Source organism: Homarus americanus, unplaced genomic scaffold (genome assembly GCF_018991925.1).
Source record: "Homarus americanus isolate GMGI-L3 unplaced genomic scaffold, GMGI_Hamer_2.0 scaffold57511, whole genome shotgun sequence".
In the NCBI taxonomy this organism is placed as follows: Eukaryota; Metazoa; Arthropoda; class Malacostraca; order Decapoda; family Nephropidae; genus Homarus; species Homarus americanus.
The window spans coordinates 23,723-40,009 of NW_024753206.1; the positions used below are offsets into that span (position 1 = coordinate 23,723).

Sequence of the window (16,287 nt, forward strand, 5' to 3'; positions counted from 1 at the left end):
CGTCCATATGAAACGAAAACTTCTTGTTATGTTCATTTTCAACACAAAAGATCTTGTTATTCTTTATATTTCAATTATAATTTCCTTGTCAAATAATGCACAGTAACAAATGAAACAAGAGTGCAGAATGTTTTAGAGAACAATAGTCTGTACACTCATCACCTTCACTATTCTAGAACTACTGTAGGTGTTTGAATGCAGTTACCCGAGTCACTCTTCACTACACAGATCTATATTAGCTCTTCATCTCATTGTAATCTTATAAATCATGCTTATCTATGAAGCCATTAAGCAATCCCACTCTCGGTCACAGGTCTCACTCACTGTACCAACCTTACTACCCGCCAACCTCCGAGAACATCCCAAGGAAGCCATTAGCTAAATCACTGCCATTTCCCAGGGGCATATTTTTTTTTATCACACTAAACACTAATATCTCTATTAGCTGGAATCCCTCTTAGCCAGAACTCTCCAGCTCAAGATTGAAGAAGCCACAAGTCCAGAAAACTGTGAGGGCAAACTTTTTCGGAGTGAGGGTTGTAAACTCTTGGAACAATCTACCAGAAAGTGTTGTGACGGCACCGAGTGTGAGCTCTTTCAAGACAAGACCTGACCAACACTGGAGCGGGTTCAGGTACATTCAGGAGCCGGTGCATGCCCAGTACTTGCCAACAGTGAGTAACAGAGACGTGACCAATCGCCCAAGCGGCTAACGAGCCGACCAGTGGTGAAAAATTATCTTAATTCCGGGTTTGAGAACGATTTTCCAAGGTTGAAAATCAGGCGCATTTTCTGGAATGTTCTGAGAAAAATTACGTTAACTCTCTCCAAAAAAATTTCCCAGGTCTAGGAACAAAATCCGAGAATGAGAAAAGGAAAATTTTCTGAAAATTTTGAGAAAAAATTCAGGAAAATCTCTCCAAAATTTTCTCCAGGCTCTGGGAACAAATTCCAAGGATGGAATAATGCATCATTCTGCAAAATTCCATTGTATATGAAATCTCAAACAAGTAGTGACACCTGGAAATGGAATGGAAGAAGGGAGGTGTACAGTACAAGCCAATGTGTAAATAAGTTTTAAAAAATTTACAAAATATTTGGTCATTCTGATATATAAATTTCAGCTTCCTAGCTAATAATATGCTTGAGGTATCACCCGAGCAAACAAACAACCAACCAGCCGTCATGACAAACAAACTGAATAACCAATGAGTACAGTACAGTACAGTACTCCTCTTGAGAATCTCACAACAGAAGAAATTAAAATGCAATTCTTGTTTAGTTCCACACTGTACCGAGCTCCCAAAGGATAACTACTTGGTAATATGGTAACTTAAAGGGAGAGACGGCTTGAGATATTTGCTGGCGAGTATACAGGAGACTGATCCATTTGTTTGTTTCTTGATGATGGCCATAATAATGTTGAGTCAGGATGAACCTCCATGATCCAGTAGACCTTAGCATCCTAGAGGGAGGAGGGAGTGATATCGAGTTACTTGATCCTGACTTATGAAATTCCCATCCATTATCACTGTTCTCATTAACACACTCACTGCTTGTTTCACTTGGTGGAGGAGCGAGAGGTGAGTAAATCATGGTGGCTTAAATGACCTTTATGTGTTGTAATTCCAGATTCAGTTCTCTTGTGTTTGACTGTCGGAGAGATTTATTGCTCTTACTTAGGTTCTCGGACCAAAGGTTTCCATATGAAAATGTATTGCCAAATAAGTAATTCCATGATTCAGTGATATGGTTGGGACTATTTCCTGCTACACCAATCATATTCTGATGATCTTGTAAAGTCAGTGAGATTTTTACTGATCACAGAAGAATGTTTAACTTCCATTAGGGGTCCAATCCAGTTTAACTGATGTTCACGCTGATGTAATTTCAGTTAGCTTTTAAGTGTCCAGAAGGAACACAACAAGGACAGGTTGATTCATTGGCTTCATCCTTCGTCAATTTATGCACAGGTTCAGGGAGATTCACTCAAAGGTTCTGTCTCTCCTCCTCACTACGTCACTGTCAAAACTTTTCTGGGGAGTTTTGTATTGTAGATGGTGAAGGCCAAATGTGGATTCTTGTCCTGGATAGATTAGGGGTGTCTAATAGTCCCTTTCTGGAAAATCACTTCACAAACAGCCTCAAGCTATATTCACTATTAAATATACCTTCCCTTAAATTTAAAAAAATTCCACAAACACTATGATCAATATGGTTGAAAAGGCAACAGCTTGAGTGCAATGGGCACTGTGTGTGATTATTAAAAGTACATTGAGAGAGTTAACCCACAACCCAACACTCTGTACACCTTAATCTGTTGCCTCTTCTGACAACATAACAGAGACAGACCTCCACACAAATCCAAATCATTTGTATAGTCAAGCAACTCAAATGAATCACTAATAAGAAAGGGAGATGCAGTGAAGCGTAGACATTAATTCAAAGTGAACAAAGTCAATGAGAATAATTAATTAATGGGGATGTCCCTTTTATTCCTCCGAGTGTATTAATTACCTCCGGGTGAGTACCTGGGGGTAATGGGACCATAGTATGGCTACGGTAACATTGAACAACTCCGCCCAAAATCCCCCAGCTGGACCCCATAAGGATTCCCTGATGTCCTGTTAATGAGCACAAAACACACAATAAACTCTTTACCTACAGTACTGTGTGTGTGTGTGTGGGTCAATTACCCCAATCTAGAAATTTAACTTAACTGCTGAACTATGCAATGTTTGTGTCACTCAGAATGCAACCAACACAAGGGACAATCCTCGAACTAAGTCATTAGTTGATGTAAACACCTCCAAAACCCCTAACAACATAATCCTTTCTAAATTAATACCCATAGACTGTGTAACTAAACCCAAAACACACTTCACTGCAGAATTATATTGGAGGCAGCACTTATCTTCCATCGAGGTGAGAAAAAGCGGCGAGTGACTGGAAACTAGTGTGGGTGATCCTGGTGTGCTGAGTTGTGGCTGATGTATGATGACCACGGAACAATCATGTCAGAGCAGCAATTAGGCTTTCCAGCTTCACGTGCTGACTGAGGCTTACGTTTACAGTATTGAAGGATTTACTAATTTGGGAAAACTTTTTGAACGAGTTACTGTAATCGTTTTAGACATCTTAATCTAGCATCAGTCACACGTAATATCGATTCTCGAGATCTGGGTTTTCCGCCGTATAGACTATAGTGAATAATTGAATAATACTAGCGGGAAGCAGCGGATAGTGAAGTTTACTATCTGGTGCATCCCTAAATACAAGTCACCCAAAATGTGCACAAGCTATAAATATTAATATAGTCAAAATTAATATTTTTGTTTAATACAACACTTCAGAGAAATGAAGGTGTCTCAACACAAACATCCTCCTACAGCACGATTATTGCCTTCTTTAAAAAGTCATGTTAAACAAAGACAAACTAAACAAAAATCAATTTAATGTAGAAATACAGTACTGTACATACGAGATGTGATCCTGACTGAAATTTTTTTTTAGACAAACTTCAGAAATTTGTTTTATGCTATAAACTAGATACTCAAACATTACAGGAACTATCTTATGGTAGTTCTTTGAAAAAATTCTTCTAGAAAAAATGCAAGAAAAATTGCTTTTAAATACAAAAATAATAATAAATGTTAGTTAACACACACCAGTGAACAATACTTTTAGTGCTACACAATATATAAACACATGGTATTTTGTAAAATAATTCAGTTGAAATACAATTAATACCCAGTCATGGTATATGCACAGAAGGATGCTACCATGAGGCAACACACACACAGCTGCTAGGAAGAATACCCTGTGCTATTTGTTATTAAACTGCACTAAATGTAAAATTGTTGTGACAACTGATGGCACTGATCAAGAATGAGTTATAATATAAAACTGACAAAAAACTATTCAAGGATCACTGTATAGTACTGTGCTGTAGTCTGTAGTGTAAGTCATTATTCTATATTTGGCATCACCGTTTGTAATCTCTGATTATTAATATCTCCTCAAGCATGATTTGTATTAAACAAAATTATTAATATATTGTACAAATTCATATCTTTGCTTAATACAAACACACAACATACACACACATGCATACAGTGTGTTTGTATATTACCTGGTAAGCAAAATTATTAATTTGTATGGCACCATTACCAGTAAGCTTTGTTTACTCTACGACGGCCTTTAGTTTCTGGCGAGTCATCACTCACACAACTTTAGTTTACCAGCCCACATTAGCAAGCCATAAGATGTAGTAACTCTAGCCTGGTAAGAGCTCTTGTTTGTATCTGATAGTAAGCCACACCTCCAAATTTGTCTTTTTTTTGTGTAAATAAGTGTGGCCTATATGCATCAACATATGGTACTGTACAATGGATGTATTATGTAGTACACTATTCACTGTGCTACAGGCAGAGTGAGGTGGAGCAAGAGGCATGCACTGATACTGAGGTGGTGTGAGCAGTGCTTTATTTAATAGCAGTGATGTAAGTACAGCTTAAGTTGCCCACAGTGGAGAAAAACTTGATTGTTCACCTATTCTGACTGTCCCATTATAGCAACATTTCAAATTTCTCCTGTAATGGGATTCTAGACTGTATTCAACTGTCACAATATTACAAAATTCTAAATTAAACAATGCAAAAAAATGATGGTTAGGATTTCAGTGTTTCGTTGTAGAACCTGTACAGTATTAGTAAAGTATTGGTATCTATTTCTCGTTAGTTTAATACCTGTTCAATGATCACAAATGCTGAAACATAAACTGTTAACTGGTGTAAAACTGCTTCAAATTCTCTTAAGATCACATCACATTATAGTTTTCTAAATCTTACTTGAGTGAAATAAATTATAAAGGATTGTATAGGTTAGTTTGTTTATAGGTGCCCAGCAGACCATACCAATAGTCACTCACTGATTTGCTAACTCACTCACTCACTGACAGACAAGAATTTACTTCAATACTGACCCAACTTTTGGGTAACTCTTACTTGATCCTCACAAAGATGCAAGAGATCAGAACATCAATTTCTTAATATGATTATACCATTACCATTAGGTTTACAAGATGATTAATCATAAACTGCCATAAATAGATGAAGTAAGCAGATGAGTCACAGGGATCTATCTTAGTCATCATAACAGAGTAGAAAATATTGTGCAAGCATCATCATTCTCATAGAACAGCATTAACGTGACACAGTGGTTAGTCCAACTGCATGGTGTCATGTCCTTAATACTGTATAGTTGAGGTTTTGAATGACATCATCAATGTTTGCTATGTCTATTTGTTGCAGGTGAAATGGGCCTCAGTCCTCATAGGCTTTAATAAATGAGCCTAACCTGAGCTCCAATCCTAATTATTGAATTAAGTTAGATTGCAACCTCTTAGGACTGGGCCCCATTAAGCAGTCATCTGCCTCTGGGATTGTTAGTAAAGTTAGTACAGTATCTACTAGGGTTAGTAAGTTGAAAACAATCAAACACAATTACATATTTTATGTTGAATGTCAAAGAGCATAGCTTGAAGTCTGTTACAGCTAATACTGACAAACATTTATAGCACAAGAACACTGTTTTAGAATTGATATACTAAATATACAGTAAACCCTCAATCTCCATAGGGGTAACATCTCCTGAACACTTATGAGGACATGAATAAGGAATCTGCTAAAATAATGGAGTATATTTTAGGCCCCAAATTTTTGCTGTCAGTCAGCTATACTGTATTCAACAACAATAAAAACTAATGACCTCGTTATACTAAGGTCATTGAACTTGTGGATTATGCCAGATGTATAAGAAGGTTGGTATAGGGGGCAAAAAACTCTTCCTCATCACTGGGTAATACAATCTGGTTCACAAACAGGAAAGGAAGCCACAATTAAGTTTAGTTTGTGCTCGTTGTCTTTACGTTGTTTTGTATACTACCGGTAAGCCTTTGTTGTACTGTCACTCGCATCTTCCTGTGTTTGTGCTGTTATATCACTGACCCTGTACTGTGGTGGATTCTACAAGAGGATATACTGTACATATGATAAAGGTACTGTAGTGTAAAGAGCCAAGTGTTGAGAAATGGGGGACAGTATCTCTCTCCTACACACAGTCAACACTCTCAGCTGAACCCTCACATCTGCTACAGTCATCTACCAACCGTCCTCTGGTCCCAGGGACAGCCTCACTGGCATGTCCTTTGTTGCTTAAGATGATTTTCATTATTTTTTCTACATATTATTCTACTTTATGTTACAGTAGACTTAATTATAAGCTTATTAATTCTATATTCATCTGTGTTTTTCTTTGTAGTACAGAAAACTTGCCCAAAGAAATTATATCATTACTTCACTTTTTTTGGTCACAGTTCTTGTATCATCTGTGGTATAGTGAAGGGTGGAGTAAACATGTTAATTACAGTTTACGTTGGTCTGTCATCGTACAGTATATTAAAAGAACAAATTTGTAATCTGTGGAAATGGAGGGTTTACTGCACTTCCCTTATGTGAGATATTAACCTTTGTTTCTTGTGTTTAAAATAATGTATATATTAAAAAATTATTATAGTTATTTGCTTTTAGTCATGACAAGAGTCACCAATAAGCACAATACCCACAACAAACATGATTCAATAACAATAATTCTGAATGATTGGATATTAAATAAAGTTATTTTTTTAAACTGGCCAATAATTCTTAAAAGAGCTCAGAAACTTCTTAGACAAAACTATAAATAATCCATCTGTATCTTAATGTCTTATATTTGACACAAATTTCTTATTTCATAGATATAAATAATTTGTTGTTAGTGCAAGAGCATGAGGCCTACCCCAGCCTCAGGAGGTACTCTGGCCCTCCTGAACACCAGCAAGCAGCTTGTCTTCTACGCCACCTATCAAGCGACTCTTTATAGTGTTCAAGTATCCAAAGCTGAAACCAATCAGGAGGTTAAGTTAATAAAGTATAATAATGATACAGTATAGCGCTGGAGACACAAAGACCATCTATTCAAGAGTAAAATCCTATTACAGAAAGCTACCAGGGAACATTAGTGAAGGTTCAAGTTCTCTCAGTATATAATTCTGAGATGCACGCAGATGTAGTGTTCTTCCCCTGGGGCTTGGAAGCTACATCACTGGAGCATTTACACCAGATGACACACATACCAACCTAACCTTTCCTAGCAATCACTTATGATCCTTAGGTAAAGTAAGGTTAAGGTTTGTTTGTGTGTCATATTTTTCAGCGGTGTTATAGTACTGGAGAGTCCCAGACCCAAGGACAGAACACTACAGAATGCATGTCTGAAAATATACAGGTAGAATATATTCTTCACCACTAGATGAAACTAAAGGCAATGAAATATATACTGAATAACCATGGTTTGATTTTCCTTCATCTAGTAATAATTTCAGCTTCTCTTCACAAAAAATAAAATAATCACAATTAAGAGTATAATCAATTTGGTATTCATATGATAAATGTTCAAATATACACCATGGTCTTTAAATCTATACATGTTCAATTGCCTGAGAAGTAAACTACCAGGGTAAATATATATATCATCTAAGTCTTAAGAGTGACAGGTAATATGAAGATAATAAATATAAAGGGAAAAAAAATGATACTCACAATTTCCTAATGCCAGACTCTCCCCTCTTCCACGGTGCATCATCAGGTTCATATGGCATGGGGCCTTGGACTGGTGGCTCCTCCTCCTCCTCCTCCTCCTCCCCAGCGTCCCTGTAACACCACACATTATTACCTTACTTGTCACAGCCTTAACTCCTTACCCCTGTAGTCCTGTACTTCATAACACACACCAGAAATTTGATGAATACACTGTACACTTTTTCCTTTTCTGCAAGTTAACTTTTACAGAATAATATTACTGTACTTGTGTTCAATTTAAGTAATAATGGTCTAAAAAGTAAGAATATTCAGTAGCCCCGAGCTATATACAGTAAGAGTAGGACTGAGAACGTGACGGATTCTTTACTATGAATGTAAACTACAACCTAAAATAAAGAATACCCAATAATTATTTTCTTTGATGTTCGCATCTTAATCACCCAAAAAAAAAATTCACTCAGTAACTTAACATAGATGTTCATATTGAAAACACTGTAGCTCACCATTTCACTCTGATATAGAGTAAGATAAATATAATAAAAAATTATCTTGGATGTCTTGGACTCTCAAGTAGCAAGGGTGTAATTGATTTAATTTAGAAGAGGTCACCGAGTGTGTGTGTGTGTACTGTACACTCCACTGACCTGCTGAGAAGTACTGGGTGATGTGGAAGATGGTGCAAGTTGCTTGTAATTGTTAACAATGATAAGACAATACTGTGTGGTGTTAACACTCAGTAATTGTGGTGGTCTTTAATCAAGAGTATTGCAAGATCTGTTGGTACAGTACTGAGTGGCATGATAGGCCCAGGTGGCTAGAATCCTGTTCACACAGCTGATTCCCAGATGTCCACATGGGGGCTCATTCTCATTGTTGATTCGCTGAGATATGCAGGGAAGCTCTTTCTTATCATTGATTGGCTGGCTTACCACTCCTGATGAGTGTGCATAAATTGTCATGTTTGGACAATGGTTTTAGAGCCAAAGAGCAGAAACATAAAACTGTACTGTACTACTGCAGAGTTTGGATAGCATGAAAGTTCAATTTTGTTTGTCAAATGGATTGTTTACATGTTAAAACATACTGGTACACCTATACTGTACAGGTTCCCATGACACACACAGGTATGCTTAATAACTCTCCTCCTCATCACCTTCCTGATCAACTCCCTCAGATACTGTCTTCAAAGCCAAAAACGATGAATATGGTTTCCTTTTTTTATGCAATGTATTTTTCTGTGAATACTATACAGTACTGTATATTCACTTTAAATACTAATTCTATACATTCGCCATCTTTTTACAACCTCCCATTTCCACATATATTTTGTAGTTTAATAATAGTTCTAAATATGAATTACCACAATGTATACAATAAACTTAACAGGTTACTCATCAACAGTTCTTGTACTCTCCCTTACTACTGTATTGTACCTTCCCTTGACGTATTATTATCACCTTTGAACACTCCCCTCATACTCTTCCTGTTATCTGAACAATGTAATGAAGCTGATTAAGACTTTTTATTTATAATCTCCCCAAATTTTAATTTTTCTCACTAAATAGCATCCATTAATTGAACTTTCCCTGATTTTAATTGGCTTACAGATGCTTTTCTCTCCTACCTTGATTATTTCTCCTGTTTTTATCTCTTTCTTGGATAAATATTGCTGTACTTAAATATTCCCCCATGCTTTCTTCATTCATTCATTCCCCTGTGTAACACCACCCCCTGTGTAGCACCACCCCCTGTGTAACACCACCCCCTGTGTAGGACCCCCCTCCCCCCCGTGTAGCACCACACCCCATGTAGCACCACCCCACGTGTAGTAACCCCCTTGTGTGTTGAAAATTTTTCACCATATGTAAGTTGTGTTCAAGATAATACAAGTCATTGTTTCTTGTTCAGCTAACCCTGTTATTGTTCCATGTTCACTATATAACTATAAACTATTGATAAACCAGAGTGTTGTGACCATCTCAACACAGTACAGTATGTCCTGTACAGGGCAGGTGCGCTAGAGCTTATATAAGGTAAACACTAATATTCCCTTTAGCACATATATATAAAAAAAAGGAGAGGTTGATTAACTGTGTTGTTTGGTGATGGCTGGACACTGGGAGGTGTTGGCCCTCAAAACCAACTTGAGATGTTTAGCAATTGTAAACAATGTTGTTTTATGGTACAAACACAATTGTCTCTACAGTAACATGTGTGTGACTGCATAACAGTAGACAAAACCTCTCACTCATGTGTTCTGGTTATGTAATTAGGGCGAGTGATTTTTTTAACTCTTAATAAAGAGAGACTGTATCTTTCAGGGATAACTGGACCTCTGATAAGAACACTGCACAACATGTTCAGAAAAGGTAATACTGAATACAGAAATACTTTTGGTGAATTTGTAAGGAGAAGTAAGTGTTTCATTCATGAAGAAAAACTCATTCCCAAACAGAAAGCTTCTGAAATTTCATTCGTAGTACAGTAAACCTACAGCTAGTAGGAATGAGGGGGAAGGCCATTCCAGAAATATAATTGTTCCCAAACTGCTGAAGGCTCTCACTGAGACTTGTTGACTGATGTAAGGCTACTCATCTCACTTATGTTCCATGCACAAGTACAGTGTAACTACCCTGTGCCCCTTTTCTCAAAGATGTAATTATTATATCAGTAAATCAAATCCATTATATTAACGTTATTTTTACCCCCCTCCCAGGCTGGAGTAAGTGGAATGGTAATCAATCATAACCCTCTCTATTATGGGGGTCAGGCTGTCATCTAAAGCTGTGTAACTATTCTTCACTGTAAATGAAAGCTTCCTCTGACATTCCTAGATGTCTGGCCAAGCATGCAGCAGTGCTTGTAAGCTTCCTGTCATGCTCAGGAATGTTTTCAGCCATTTCTTGCTAGTATCACTTTAATACCACACTCTCCAGCACAAGATATGCTTTCCTATTCATACATGCTTTCTAGAAGAGAACACCTCAGTATCCTCATGACTAATAAATTACTTCAACTTTACTTAATACTGTCAAAAGTTCTTCACCAAACCATGTTCCTGTTGGGGCATCTTTGTTTTTACTCTATGCTCGGGTGTGTCTACCATTATCGGCTATTTTAAGATGCTGAGATGCACAGAACCATAAATGAAAGCCAATGCTAAATTACTTTAAGTATTATGGGACTACAAACAAACAAATATAGAGTATACAGAGTGGCTAAGCACAGATGACACAAGGAAAAGGTGAGAACAGGAAGGATGCACATTAGGGCCTGGATGTGAGGGAAGAGGTAGGTGGCAACCCTGCATTGTGTGCTACAGTATATTAAATCACCATTTAGCCACCATGATGATATCACATACAACTTACATATTGGATATTTTACAAAATATTTCAATCAACCGTATGTCGATGTCCAGTAATATCTCTGTTAGCCGGAATCCCTCAAACCCAGAACTCTCCGATAGGCAGAATTGAAATTTTCTCGGAAAACCGTTCCCAAAGCCGTAATTTTCCGGAAAATTCCGACTTTGGGAACTATTTTCCGAGGGGCACATTTTCTGGAAAATTACAAAAAAATTTTCACAGTCCACAGAAAATTCCGGGGATGGGGGATTTTTAATCCGGGTTTGAGACGAAAATCAGGGGCATTTTCTGGAAATTCCGAGAAAATTTTTCAGGTACCTTCACAATTCTCTGGGGCACCTAAAGCTAAAAAGGCACGAAAAACAATCGCAATGGATGTGAAATTAAATGTGATCACCCGCCTTCAGAGAGGAGAGCGTGTGTCGGAGGTTGGCCGCGTGCTTGGTTTAAGTGAGAGCACTGTTCGTACCATACAAGACAATGCTGAGAAGATAAAGAACAGTGCTCTATCAGGGACATCTACAAGTGCAACAAAAACCTCTTATGCTCAGAGCTCTATAATGGAGCACATGGAAAGGATGCCGAGTACGTGGATTGAAGATCAAAATCAGCGCAACGTACCAGTCAGCATGTTCCTAGCCCAGACAAAAGCGCGTGCAATCTATGAAGAGCTACAGAAGGATGAAGAAGGCCCAGTGAAACCATTCAGTGCTAGTTCTGGTTGGTTCGCTAACTTCAGGCGAAGATACGGGTATCACAACATCAAGATGAGTGGGGAGGCTGCATCTGCCGATGCCGTGGCTGCCGAGGAATTCATCTGAACTCTGAAGGGTATTATTGTGGAGAGAAGCTACTCTGCAAAGCAGATTTTCAATCTGGATGAAACTTCTCTATTTTGGAAAAGAATGCCAGCACTAACGTATATCTCTTGCAAGGAAAAATCAGCACCAGGCTCCAAGGCCGCTGAGGATCGTTATACCGTATTGTTAGGAGGTAATGCTGAAGGTGACTGCAAATTAAAACCAGTGATGGTGTACCAACCAACGTGCTCTCAAGGGTTATTCTAAACATCTCTTACCAGTACACTACTTTTCAAATAACAAGGGGTGGATTACTGGTAGTCTTTTCTGTGACTATGTTGTGTCAAAGCTGAAAGATGAGTTACATGAATATTGTGAAAGTGAGAATCTTTCTTTTAAAATATTAATGTTAGTGGATAACGCCCCCGGACATCCACCCTCAATTTAAGATCTTTGTGAAAACATTCAAGTTGTCTATCTTCCACCGAATACGACATCCCTCATTCAGCCTATGGATCAAGGAGTGATTAGTACGTCTAAGGCTTATTATCTCAACAAAACATTTGATGCTGTAGTGAAGGCTACTGATGATGGAAAAATGACTGTTAAAGAATTCTGGAAATCTTTTAACATTAGAGACTCTATAATGTTTGTTGGTGAGGCATGGGACAAAGTTAGTTGTTCATGTATGAATGGAGTTTAGAAAAAACTGTGTCTGCATCTTGTGAATGACTTTAGAGTTTTTAGTGTTGAAAGTGATCTGTGTAAAACCAGAGAAAACATTGTGAGTTTGGTAAAGATAGTAGGTCTTGAAGAGGTGGAGTTAGAAGACATGCAGGAGTTATTAGACTCTTGTAAAGAAGAACTTTCGCCCCAAGATTTGCTTCACTTAGAAAAAGAGCGCGAAGATTAGGAAGCAGGGAAGAAAGGGGAGCCCGAGGTTGTTCGAACTCTGACAGCAAAGCGGTTGACAGAGACACTCACTTTAATTGAGCGTGGTTTGGCTATTATAGACGAAGACGATATAAATAGTGATCGTAGTTCAAAAGTGAGTAGAAATGTACTTTTGGCTATGCAGTGCTACAAAGAAATCCTGAGAGAAAAGAAAATGAAAACTACCCAAAAGACATTGTTCTCATATTTCAAGAAATCTGACAGCAACGCATCTCAGCCATCAACAGCTGACATCTCCAAACCACAGCCTGCCTCAACCACCGACTCGCCCGTACCCTCGCCTCCGCCTCAGTAGCCTCCCTTACGCCACCTTTGTCAAGCAGAAGTCGCCAGTCGTCAATGTAAGTGTTATTTAAGATGTATTTACTATTGTTTTTCCTTTATTAACTGTTTTCTTCTTTATGAATGAGTAAGGTAAAAGAATATTTATTGTGAGTTACCCTGTACGATATATGATGGTTCCCCTAACCTTTACCATTTACTTGGTGATTTTCAAGAACGTAACCACCGCGTAAAACGAGAGGTGGGTGTAATTGTTCCGGCTAACGGAGATATCACAGTATATTACCCATTACATATTCTCCCCATTATTTGACTATATTCCCCTATTGTTTATCAGTGTATAACCTGTTAAAGATTATATTCTATTACTTCTCATATTGATTAAGTAAACAAGACCCTGTAACAACTATTCTAAGAATAGAATGTAAACAACATATAACAACTAGGTGAAAAACAATAATTGCCAAAGTTATAAACACCAACTAAGAACTCTAAGCATGAAAAGTTTAATGATGAAGAATGAACAGGAGTAAACCAAGATGCATACTGACAACTTGTAAAGGAGACAACTGTGAGGACTGACTCATGTAACCTAACAAGGGATCTGCCCCAGTCACCAGTGGCTCTAATGCTTCATAAAATACCACAAGGTTGTATCTGAAGTTCGACTCTTGCTCTTAATCAAACCAATTAAACAGCATTTTCACTGTACGGTACCATATAGGTCAGTGTCCCTGCCTCTGAAGTGCAGCCCCCTGACCAAGGTACAGTAGCTCTGCAGGGGGGTTCTGTATGTGGAGATCTCACAAATCACTCATAGACCATAAAAAAAAAAAATAAGCTGGAACAGTCAAAAGAAAGAACATGTCTCTGGACCTCATAAAGATAAGAAGGAATATAATCTTTAATAGATTATGTACTAAAAATTAATATGTGAGTATAATCAAAAACAAAACAATGGGCAGAGTACAATCTGTAATGGGTAATAAATACACTAGCTGAAACATAACTTTTTTTCAACCATATTAACTAAACTTTGTCTATATTGTAAGTAAAGAAAAATATTGAAATTTCTGGAGGAGAGTAATCAAGTCATGGAAATGAGTGATGGAAAGAAAAAAAACATGAAAACATTAACAACACATCAAGCGATTTTTTCCTGCTATATTAGGGCAGCTCTATTACCACCAGGGCAGCTCTATTTAGGGCAGCTCTATTACCACCAGGGCAGCTCTATTACTAGGGCAGCTCTATTAGGGCAGCTCTATTACCACCAGGGCAGCTCTATTACCACTAGGGCAGCTCTATTACCACCAGGGCAGCTCACCACAGGGCAGCTCTATTACCAGTAGGGCAGCTCTATTACCACCAGGGCAGCTCTATTACCACCAGGGCAGCTCTATTACCACTAGGGCAGCTCTATTACCACCAGGGCAGCTCTATTACCACTAGGGCAGCTCTATTACCACTAGGGCAGCTCTATTACCACCAGGGCAGCTCTATTACCACCAGGGCAGCTCTATTACCACCAGGGCAGCTCTATTACCACCAGGGCAGCTCTATTACCACCAGAGGAGCTCTATTACCACTAATATACTTCTTAAACGTCCTTCCCAATTCACTCTTAATACAGTACATCCTTCACCCTATCCTTCCACCTGTGTCTTGGTATTCCCCTCTCCCTCCTAACACTCACCTCTACATTATAAAGTCACTTCCCATCCCTTCAATATTTCCATACCATCTTAACATACTACACTGACCAGCTCTGTCCGATGATACTGTACTTTCAATTCCACATCTAATTTATGTACAGTATTCCATTCACCTGGTAAAATTCTTAAGCATATCATTTATTTTACTTCTAGTCTGCTTCTTGCCATTATATCCAGAGTCCATGTTTACAGTAGAGTTATGTCACCTCATCCTTACCCCAATACACTCCTAACTTCACCTCCTATGACAGTTCTCCTTCTCCATACACTTCTCAATGAACCTGGTGTTTTCTTTACCTCTGTTACTTGGATTCGAATTCATCATTCATTGCTCCATTGACTGACACTATGTTCTAAATATTACTGTGAAGCCATATGGTATTAAGTACAGTACCTTGGATTATTAGCTGTGGATAATATACTTTATAACTTTATAAAATGATATAAAATGGATGAGTAATTCTAACCAGGTGGCTCTCATGAATGTGGTAACCATCTTGGGAGCCCCACACGGTAATCTGCCCCCATTCAGTAACTGGGTGTTGATCTTGGAATTGGTTTTCCCTCCTCATTACAAGTACATTATCTCATTTAATAAAGGTAAACTGGAAGCAAACATTGCACTCTAAAAGCAGGATGTCTAATTAAAGCTGTGTTTACCTAGCCAATAGACATATGTACTGTGTGCCATAACCTCACATAATGAATCCAAAGGAAGGGTTCAGCATTTAACAAAACATTCACTCTAATATTCAATGTTCCACCAATTTGTATTGTGTTTGAACGGGAGAACTTTGATGCAACTTTTAACTGTCTCTGAATATTTTCTACTCGGGATACGACCTGAAAGAAATCAGTATTTTAAGACAGGGTCCAAGGTGTTGGTGGTAATGCATCCATCTCTGCTACTCTGTCCTGGGTTTAATCCTTGGCCCTGGTCAGATGTGAGAAGGGCATTATCCAGTGCAACACTACCAAACATCATGTGATTTCTTTGGGTTCTCTGGTTTCCTCCTCTCCTAACAAAGAACAGACTAACCACCTGTATGGTTAATAAACTGATAGGTGGTGAAATGATAAATAATAATAAATAGAAGGAAACATTACAAAGAGCATAATATTCCTATCCCTGCTGTATAAAGAAGGAAAGAAGAACCAAGAGTTACTTTGGGTTAATGAAGAGACTTTGATGACTGGGAGATTACTTTCCCCCTCTGCCTCTAGAAGACGAACTTGGTCTTCAATCCATCATTTACACGGAAGATAATTGCAACAGGGAGGGATGAACAATCACATAATTGGCCAACAACTGTCAAATGGGAGGGGAGGGGTGGGGTGTGGGGGGGGGGGAAGTTACTGTCCTGTACCCCTCAGGATGGTTAGCACAATAATAGAGTTTAGCTAATCAAGGTTCCAACTGTATAACATCATCACCTCATGGAACTCACTGTATCTGTACTTTACACCAACATCTACATCAGCATTAACATTTCTCCTTAAAACTTATGAACCCAAATCTGATAAAAAG

At 38.2% G+C, this 16,287-nt stretch overlaps 1 protein-coding gene across 1 annotated transcript in view; it reads right to left on the reverse strand.

Moving 5' to 3' along the window:
- Nucleotides 1-4,468: 4,468 nt before the first annotated feature.
- The window catches only part of LOC121855299 (nucleosome-remodeling factor subunit BPTF-like), a 50,969-nt gene continuing 39,150 nt past the window's right edge, over nt 4,469-16,287 (reverse strand). Inside the window, exons 8-9 of the mRNA XM_042350178.1 lie at nt 7,641-7,751; nt 4,469-6,938 (exon numbers count right to left, since the gene is read on the reverse strand). Of these exons, the coding sequence (XP_042206112.1) occupies nt 6,845-6,938; nt 7,641-7,751 (205 nt within the window). The 3' untranslated portion in view covers nt 4,469-6,844. The remainder of the gene's footprint in view (nt 6,939-7,640; nt 7,752-16,287) is intronic.